Source organism: Puntigrus tetrazona, chromosome 13 (genome assembly GCF_018831695.1).
Source record: "Puntigrus tetrazona isolate hp1 chromosome 13, ASM1883169v1, whole genome shotgun sequence".
Taxonomy (NCBI): domain Eukaryota; kingdom Metazoa; phylum Chordata; class Actinopteri; order Cypriniformes; family Cyprinidae; genus Puntigrus; species Puntigrus tetrazona.
Genome location: NC_056711.1, coordinates 16,422,145 through 16,432,095, shown reverse-complemented (window position 1 = coordinate 16,432,095; position 9,951 = coordinate 16,422,145). Strand labels below are relative to the sequence as shown.

Sequence of the window (9,951 nt, the reverse complement as noted above, 5' to 3'; positions counted from 1 at the left end):
GTCATTCAGTTGCCATTTTCGAACATAAGTCAGTATGTCTTTTTTTAAATCCATTCCAAAAAATTGTAAACATTTTTTTAACCCTCACTCGATGGTTTGTGAATCTTTATTTGATTCAGATTAGGGTGACCCTAAGAGCTATTTTCCCTGGACACACGCGTGCTTGCCAGGATTTCTGTAGGGTTTGAGAGCGTTTTGAAAACACAAGGAACCGATGCCATACACCGATCGGTCTGCGCGCAATATTTTAGGCAATATAGAAATCCTGACCACGAGGAGTCCTGGTAAAATGGCTCTTGGTCACCCTAATTCAGATTAAATATTATAGTATCCAAAGTCACACCAATAGTTATGATTTTCAGTAGGGACGCAGACATGTTAAACATAATAAAATGCCAATTTTCAATATCAAACAGCTACAAAAAACCACAAAAAAACTGGACACTGATGAGACCGGAAGCTAGTATCATAGAAATTACAAATGGCAGCGTCCATTTTTACGTCAGGAAAAAGGTGGATAGAAAAGGGTAAACACGGCTCATCTCAAGATGCAACTCAGTTTGAGGTAAACTCAGCAAAGTTTAATATTTAGGGTTCATTTAAAGCCCTAATCTAAACACCGAGCAGTAGAAATAGTGATGTTTCGCTTGCTTTTGAATAGGACGCGCACTTCGCTTCCTCCAGGGGGCGCTGTGGGCCTGGCTGAATGTGCGCAGAAGGCGCTGCGTGTCCCGTCCTAGAAGAGTCCTTGTACTAACGCTGTGTCGCTAATCTATCCGAGCACACTCACTAATGCAGTCTGCTCACGGACTGAGCAATCTAAGCTGCGGTTATCTCACTATCCCATGAAACCGGCTGACGTTTCAGGGTCTGAAAGGATGGAGAAAGAACACAATTGATCGAAAACAACCCCGAGTCGTTTTTCGTAAAATACTAACAGTAATTACAATTCACACAAATCTTGATTGGGAAGGAACACAAAACAGCTCGCACTGCAATACAATAAAAAATCTTTTTCCCATATTTTTCGTATTTATTTATATAAAAAAAGATGCTTCCGTATCCTCTGCATATTATAAACGTTAAATTAGTGTGACGTTAATGAACTATACTGTCTTTGTGGCGAGTGTTAAAGAGGTCGAACTTGAATTACATTGATGTCTGGTTCGTCATTGAATTTGGAGGTAATATCCAGAGGATGAGTGTCATTGCTAGCGATGATGAATACGATGGAGGAAGAGCTGAAGGTCACTCTCTTTTTGGGCCGGTCGGGACGACTACGTGACATCACAATAGGGCGTACAGGATTTTCGATGCGGGCCAGGGGACGGTCTTTAATGTTGTGCTGGAAAGTGGTCAGACGAGAACAAAGCATCTGTAGCATGCACCTGCGAAACTGATCAAACAAAAAGAGGAAAGATGATTAAAATTCATTTCATAACAAAAAATACCTAATAATCACTTTTTCGACTTCAAAATTTCATGTGTATTCAGCATATTATTTGTGAAATTTACCAGTGATTTCTGAACATTTTGGTACATTAAACGCTGAAAATGAAGTGAAACCACAAGACTATAAACTAAATTTTAGTGCCTAAAAACTAAATGCTAAATGCACTGAAACAAGTTGGTGTAAGACTTCCCAAGAAACTGCTAAAACATTTCTCAAATAATTATGAAGAAACAAGTAACACTGAATTAAATGGGGAATTTTGAATTGGTGAAATAATCTTTATTTACAATTTTGAAAAATTGATTTATTTAGCTGATTAAATGTAAAACTGCAATGTAAGTTGATTTGGATAAAAGCGACCGCTAAATGCTTGATGTAAATAAATGTAAATGTTCATAAAATGCAAAATGAAATTATGAATAGCGAAAAGCATTTGATTTTCATTTAATATTACACAAAACATTAAGAAACACTGTATGTTGACTTTGTATCTGTGAGGATACCTGACCTGACTATATAATATACTGGCCATCCATCAGAATTAAGCTGACCTTTCTGCTCATAAAAGCGTAGATGACGGGGTTATAGGCAGTGCTGGATTTGGCGAAGAGAGAGGGAATGATGGCAACCGTTGGAGAGATGACACTCGTCCTGCCAAAAGCCTCCAGCATGGAGACCACGGCATAGGGTGTCCAGCACACCAGGAAACAGGAAATCATCATCAGGAACATCATCGCCACTTTCTTCTCATATCGCAGAATCTTAATTGTCTGAACGGTCTGCAGATCCTGGATAGAGCGCAGCTGCAGGAAGAGAACAGAAGACATTCTGTCATAAACCCTTTCATATTAAGAACATACGTCCTGCGAAAAAAAAGATGACTTTAGTCAAACTTTAAGTGGAATTTTGATATTGTGTATCATTAAAAATTTGATTTAGTAATAAAAAACATCAAGATCTGGGACCTGATAAAGCTTTTAGATTGTAATTTTAAATATGCTTTTCTACAAATCTTACTTAGAAAACGTATAATGCGATGGTAAAGACGGTATGTTAGAAAGTATTGGGAACTGTGGTTCTGTGTTATTTAAACAAAAAAACAAATGATCTGAAAATGTTCTTTTAATCTGTTTCATGAGGAAATTTAGAAAAATAATGATATTATGCAAATATAGCATTGCAGTACCGAAGATGTGGGTAAAAGTTAAACATAATAAAAGGTGCAATCATAAATATTAGAATTTATAAAAGTATCCCATAGGGAACAGGAAAGATAAATGATGGAATAGAAGAGAATTATATGCACCACACTGATAATCAGTAAAATTAATACAGACAAAAAAACATGTGTGCCAATTTACGCATTCATATGGAAAATCCATAGTTTAGCACATAAATAACCTGATGGTGAAGATACATACTTTACCAAAGTGACTGAGTTTGGACAGAGGTCATATGCCGCCCTGTTTGAAAGCATCATGTCCTAAAATCTTCTATAATTAAACACATTATGTGCTCTGAGTCATGCATGCATGCATTCGTTCACTATCATTACACAGCTGCAAGGACGGCCATGATATTTGCTGAGTTTGAGTGCGCATCTCTCAAGGCGCCTGGCATTTTGTAACTAACACAGAACTGGGTCAGCACTTGGGGGCGCAATGGCGATGATGTGAACAGCTGGTCCAAGATTTCTCCTTGAAAACACTTTATCCTAAAATGGTATACAGTCAATCTCATGTTTGAGTTGTTTTTCCTCATGGCATGGATCGATTAAAACTGTAACGCTCCAGACATTGAGAGGTATACGCAACTGTTCCATCGATTCATTATTTTTAGTTAACTAACATCAAGATTTTAGGTTGAAACGTGCATAAATGTATAAGGATTTAATTGAATGTGCCTTTTGACTGGCCACATTTAAATACCTTTTCCTTTCTCTAGTTCATTTTAAACTGTCCTGTGGTGCAATAGATGCTTTAAAATATTGTAAAATATATATATGTGCACAATTCTATGTAATGTCTCAGTTTGAAGAAGATCCAGTTTAGCTTATTCATTCAAGAACGGATAGGTTCACTAATTCATTCATGCATTAATGTGCTTATTGATTCACTGATACATTACTGCATTTATTGATTCCCCGACTCATTTATGTATTTATTCAAGCAGTTTCTGACACACTTATCCATACAGAATAATGAAGATATAGATCAAACATACTAGAGGTACAATAAAAAACAACAACGACAACTCTGAGCATTGTAAGTCCTTCTTTTACCAACACAGAAGTGATGAAATAGTGGATTAAAACAAGTAGTCTGAATTATTAAGAAACTCCTGCTGTGGGTTTGATATCAGAGCAAGAATACCAACGCCGTGGTATGTGTTTATGTTCTTTCAAGAGAACAGGGGGGCTAGTCTGGTTTCGTGTCTCACGGGTTTAACTCTGAGTAATACTGACTTGCTTTCTGCAGTCTGTAAATAGTTCACCTTACGAAACTTATAAAACTGACGATGCTTGACAACTAAAGTTTGTCAGTGGCTTCGTTCTTTTCAGTCTATGCGGGTTTTCAAATCAATAACGTTCCTGGATTCAATCCAAACACAATTTTGGTTTTGTTAGCTGTGCTGGTGCGCAGGTTGTTGTGGTTTGTTTCATCGATCCAGCAGTTTTTCCCTTTTTTTTATTGACTGGTGGATCACACTGATCCGCACCACCAAGTCTGGACTGTGCTGTTTGGGGTAAATAAGATTATATGCTCATTAAACACAGTAAAACAGTAATATTGAAAAAAAAAAGAAGATATTTTAATATTAAGGTAGCCCTGTGATTTTTGAAAGCGACCTTTCATGCCGTGTGCAACACAGCTTTAAGTGAATGAAAACATCGAGCAAAGCTTTAAATATGAAAGTGCACGTGTATAAAGTTAGCATCCCTTAAAAGAAGAGTTAACTCAGAATCATTGAAACGAGTCGTTTTTAAGTCCCAAGCAGTTTCATGTTGACCTCAGAATGAAACATTAGCATACTTCAGCCCACTTGTTGGTCTTTTTGCATTGGTCCGAATGAAAATGCAAATTCGTTCTTTGCCACTAGGTGTCACTTTTGGAGCGTTAAAAGCTCACAAACGCTGTTTTAAAAGAAACTGACCAGGGTTTGGAAAAAAAGATTTGTTGAAAGAACCATTTGGGAGACATTGAACAAATAAGATAAAAAACAAATGCATATAATAAGAAAATGTGTTTTTTTAACCTTGTATGCAAGTTAACCTGTTGTTTAGCACTCCCAAAACCAAAATATGAACATGAAGGTGAAGTGCGACATTTTTGCATCGCTGACAAAAATTATAAACAGTTTTTAAACATGTTTGCAGTACAATCCCCCAGTCTGCAAAACAGATGTTTGGAATCAACCTACAAATAGATTCATTAAAGCTGTCTCTGTACACAAAGCTAAGATAAGATAAAAGGCTGCACACTTCGGTTTGTGGTAAGCAATCACTCATGCTTTCCCCAATCTGGACAGCACACCGATAAAATCTGTTGCACCGGAGCTGTGCTGAGGCAAATCGCAAGCTGTTTACATACACAATCACCGTCGCTGCTTATTTGCCGAAGGCACTTTCAGACAATAAGGCTTTTAGTGAAAATAGCCCATCAAACAGCAGCCCGTCTGCACCTCTGCACTGCTAAATCACAGCAGCTTGACAGTGTTTATAAAAGAACAAGAGGAAATGATGAAGGTTAAAGACAAAAAGAAACTGAAAGGGGCCACGAAACAGAAATGACATGACAAGCAAGAAAAATAAAGGTAGATTTTGAATAAAATGTATTGTATTTTAAAACAGCAAAATACCACACATTATATATTCAAATCCTCTCTATTTAATAATAATAATAGTAATGTACAGTGTATGAAAAACTACTTTTTAATTAGATGGGACTGTTTTTATAGACATAATGAAATGCTATGTTGGGTGACGATTTTGGAGTTATGGAACTTTGATGTGACATTCTAGAAGACGAAGGAACTGGACAGTCTTCTAATCACTGAAGTTATTAAATATTTAATTGGAAGTTTGATCAAGTGTATATGGTTCTTACGTTTTGTTTTTGTATCCTGACAAACAGGCTGTTGCACTGTTTTGACTTCAACGTCTTTGTGTGCAAAGAATGAAAAATGGCTTACTATTATAGCACATATTTGCCACAGTTTGTCTGATAATTGGATGAAGTGGGATGATCAAGTTAGTTTGTCCTCCCATATAATTTTTAAATAGGAAATTCAACAAAGGTGTGAAAAAAATGCAATTAGCAAATATTCAACCAAACTGCAAAAGATCATGAATGGAAGCAACCACCATAAACCCATGAAAAACCTCCTATTTAGGTTTGTGTTTGTAGTGCATCAGGTGGCTGGAAATGTATATCTGATGCATCCAGACAAGCCAGTGAGAAAATGGCTATTATTAGTTAAAGCCCATCGTTGCACCTGCTCGCCTTACCATTTTCACAGTGTACAGGATGTTTCCATAGCAGTAGGCCATGACACCCACGGGGACGAAGAAGCATCCGAGGAGGAAGAAGAGAATGAAGGAAGCGTCGTTGGGATCTTTGGAAGCCCAGTCGAGGGAGCAGCCTAACTGATGGACCTCCAGTGTGTAGCGGTTCCATCCCAGGAGAGGAGCTCCGGTCCAGGCCAAAGAGTACAGCCAGATGTGCGTGATGGCCCTCCAGGCCCAGGGGAAGTCAACGACCTTGGCATGAACCACGCGGATGTATCTCTCATACGCCAAACCGGAGAGAGTCATGATGGACACGATGCCTTAAAGAACAAGAAGACAGCCTGTTTAATGAACTATTGCATTTTAGACATTATGGCATTGTTTACATTGCAGTCAGGCACAGTCCGTCCTCAAAACTCTCATTACCAGACTATGTCCAGATGTTTGAGTTCTCATCATTTTTTCTGGGATTCTTTTAATATTCTCATACTGAACATTCACAAGAATAACCTTGTCTGGAAACAAAGACTTATATTAATATTTAAAGTAATGCATAAACATTAATTAATATTTAAAGATATGCATAAACAATTGATCAATTAAATTATAGCATATATAGTATTATATGTGCACCATATAAAAATCCTTTTAGAGTTATCTGTTTTGCAAATTAACTTTCATATATATATATATATATATATATATATATATATATATATATATATATATATATATTAGCACCATGAACAGTATTATGTGAATGTAAAAATGTACATCCTGTTTTTTACTAAAGTTGAAAACAAAGTGCATTGTAAAAAACGTTGCTTAGAAAACTTGTTAAAAGTACAAAACAACGTGGCTCCTCTCTTTTACAGAAATCAAGCTTCCAGCAAACAGTCTCACATTCAGCAGATGATGGATTATAGTAATTGGTATCATTTCTAGAAGTAAATAACAGTATCTCTGAACTGCAGTATCCGCAGAGACCGCTCTGGCAGGAGACTCACAGACACATTCCCCCAATTACCCAGACATCCACAGTCCTCTGTGACAGAGGCAGGCTGGCGGGGAAGCAGCACTAACGTGTTTCCTCTCAGCTGTCAGATGTATTCACGCAGACCTCTTTTTACTTCTCATGGGCTTAGTAAATTTGATGTGGAATATGGTGCACACCGAGCTACATCTCATCAAAAATGATTTTTAGTTAAATGAGTCAATTCGCAGGGGAGCAAAAATGGAGGTCACAAACAACTTTTTTGTAAGCAACAAACGCGGACGATTTCACATCGTAAATGGGTCAAAGGAGGCAGTGCAGAAGCGATCATGTGTGACGATAATCTTCGGCCTTAAAATAGCATCAGGTGTGACCTTGGGGAAGCAGATGCATAAAATGACCATCTATCTTTCGGAAATGAGATTATGGTATGCTCCTCAAAGAATATCCTCTCACAGATGCTCAGTTGATATTATGCTGGATATTTCTGGTCCATTAAAGTGTCATCATCCGACTCCGTTTGACCTCAGCTCTCCCTGCGCCAGATGGACTTTAATTTTATTAAATGTGTCATAGTTGTTTACGGACGCTTGAAATCTTTTTTTTGCCTGTTGCCAAATGATCAAGCGAATCAAATTAAGGAGAAACGTTCTTACCTTTGTAAAGCTATCCGATACAATTAGATGAGAAAACATGCATTTCCTTTAGATAATTTATTACACTCCAAATAGCTCGATTTGGGTTGTGTAAAATGAATTAGACCATCATATAATATCATTTTCTGTAGGAAAAACAAAGTGACAGCTATTTTTGACAATCTCGCATAGCCTTAAGGGTTTTAAAAGAAATCACCAACATTTCAAACTGTTCTCAGATTTACAAAGATTTCAAAAGTAGCCTTTAATCCAAAGTCAGAGACATCGACATTAATTAAATGTCATTTTATCTAATCCTGTAGATTCTTGCACGTGTTATATGCATCTGTGAGTTTTATAATAGGCTACATGGGCTATATAACCCAACTTTCGCTGCTTACTCCCAAAAGTTATGAAATTAGTCCAATGTGTAGCGTTTTTTAAAAAAGTTACTCCGTATCGGAAACCTTGTTCTGTCGTGAGAATGGCTCGCACGCGCCCGTTCAGAAAGTCCAGACAGTCACAAAGCTAAAAATGATACAGTATGCTATTCACAGTTTACTTAAGCTATGCGAAATGTCTGGCAGTGTTGGTCAACGACGTCTCGCAAACTTAATTTAGTGGTAGCCTACTATAAAACGTAATGTAGAGGTAGCCTACTGTCCGCTGCGTCAGTTCCAATATAAAACGCCATTGGTCCGGTTTTGTTTTCTTGGTAAAGCACGACTCACGCAGGCAACAATAATTTAAAGTGGTTTTATTTTGCTTATATTATTTTTTAAATCCCAGCTGTGCTTTCTGAAGTGTTTTGCAATAAGCAATAATTTGCAGCAATATTTTTTTTTTCATGCACAACACTCGCCTTCATTCACTGATATAAGAATGGCGAAAATGAGCAAGTTTTCAGATAAGAGACAGGCTATAAAAGACGAGTCGATCGCACTGAGCGCGCACCATTCAAACGAACGAGCCATTCAATCGTCTTGCTTGATCTAAGGAAACATTTTAGAGAAACAGACATGCACGAATGGCATTGAATTTAAAGCATCTTATACAGGCTGCCTGAAAAGTTAGGTGACTTTGTCCAAGAAAAGAGTATTAGAGACGGAACTGACCGAATAAACTGTTGCTGAACCCATCCCAAACACATGTGGCAGAATTAAAGATCCATCTTCTTTTCACACACGAGACGAAAGTGAAATTGACTCCGGTGATTGACACCAGCAGATCGCTGACACTTATGTTCACTATCAACAAATTAGTCGGCGTCCGGAGTCTCTTGAACCTGTAGTAGAGAATAATAACGATTATATTGTTACAGAAGCCCAGCACACCGATAGATCCGATGGTGAAAGTCAGGAGTTTATAAGTCTCATCGGCGAAAACGTAATCGTAATCCCCAAGGATAGTCTCAGGCGACGTTTCGTTAAAAGAATTCATTTCTTTTCTAAGTGAACGTCCAGCATGATGACTGAAAAGCGTCCAGCGTCCAGAAGCGATCGGGGCGGTCGACTAGTGATTGTAGTTCAGTGTGTCAGTAGGGCTGAATTCGCCTCAGAAGGGAGGAAAAAAAAAAATCTGCGTTCAGAAAAAAGCACGAAAGTTCTTCCAGGATTCACAAGAGACCTTGCAGCGTTTCCTGTGAGTGGCTGTCACTGCTGACTGAACGCAAAGTGTGTAGCGCGCTGTTATGAACACTAATCACAGTCGATGTGATGCTGCGAGATGATGCAGGCTATTAATGTGCAAGGGGGGAAAAAAAGGTATGTTATGAACAATCACGGTGATGGTGATGTTTTAAAAAAAAAAGGTATGGCAGCAATAGCTTAAATGAACTCTAGTTGCATAATACACTCTGTTATGGTGCCTGTGGATGGAATGGTAATGTTATGGAGAATAATAACGGTGACCGTAATGCTTAATATTTCATGTGCTTTTATGAACACTAATGGCGGTGTGAGTGATGTTCAGCGTTTAACGTGCTGTTGTGAACATTAATGGAGATATGCAGGCTAATATGCTGTTAAATTAAATAATTAGAGTAGCAACTGTTATATATTGGGCTGGAAAGAGCAGTCGGTTATGTTCCAGTATTTAATGGACGGGAAGAAATAGCCTTAAAATAGCTCTTATCAAGCAAATCAACCTCCATTATCATGAAAAGGTTAAGAACATTCACATTTAAGGGTCAAAGAGAAGGGAGTGCGGTTATGAAAACAGCGAAAGGAACTTTAAGTATGAGCTTTAGGGAAATACAGAAAGATGTAATAAATTAATCCTGAGCTGCAGTGTGATTTTTTTTATTAGTGATTTTTTTTTTTTGAGGATGATATGGGAATGATCGTCACGCAGTTTCATCTCT

General features: G+C 37.7%; 1 protein-coding gene across 1 annotated transcript; it reads right to left on the bottom strand.

Annotated features, from left to right (window-relative positions):
• Positions 1–86: 86 nt before the first annotated feature.
• opn3 (opsin 3) lies at positions 87–9,312 on the bottom strand. The gene is made up of 4 exons (XM_043255807.1): positions 8,705–9,312; positions 5,961–6,280; positions 2,005–2,256; positions 87–1,396 (listed from the first exon to the last, which is right to left on the bottom strand). The coding sequence occupies exons 1-4, from the start codon at positions 9,027–9,029 to the stop codon at positions 1,130–1,132; spliced, it is 1,164 nt and encodes a 387-aa protein (XP_043111742.1). The 5' UTR covers positions 9,030–9,312; the 3' UTR covers positions 87–1,129.
• Positions 9,313–9,951: the final 639 nt, after the last annotated feature.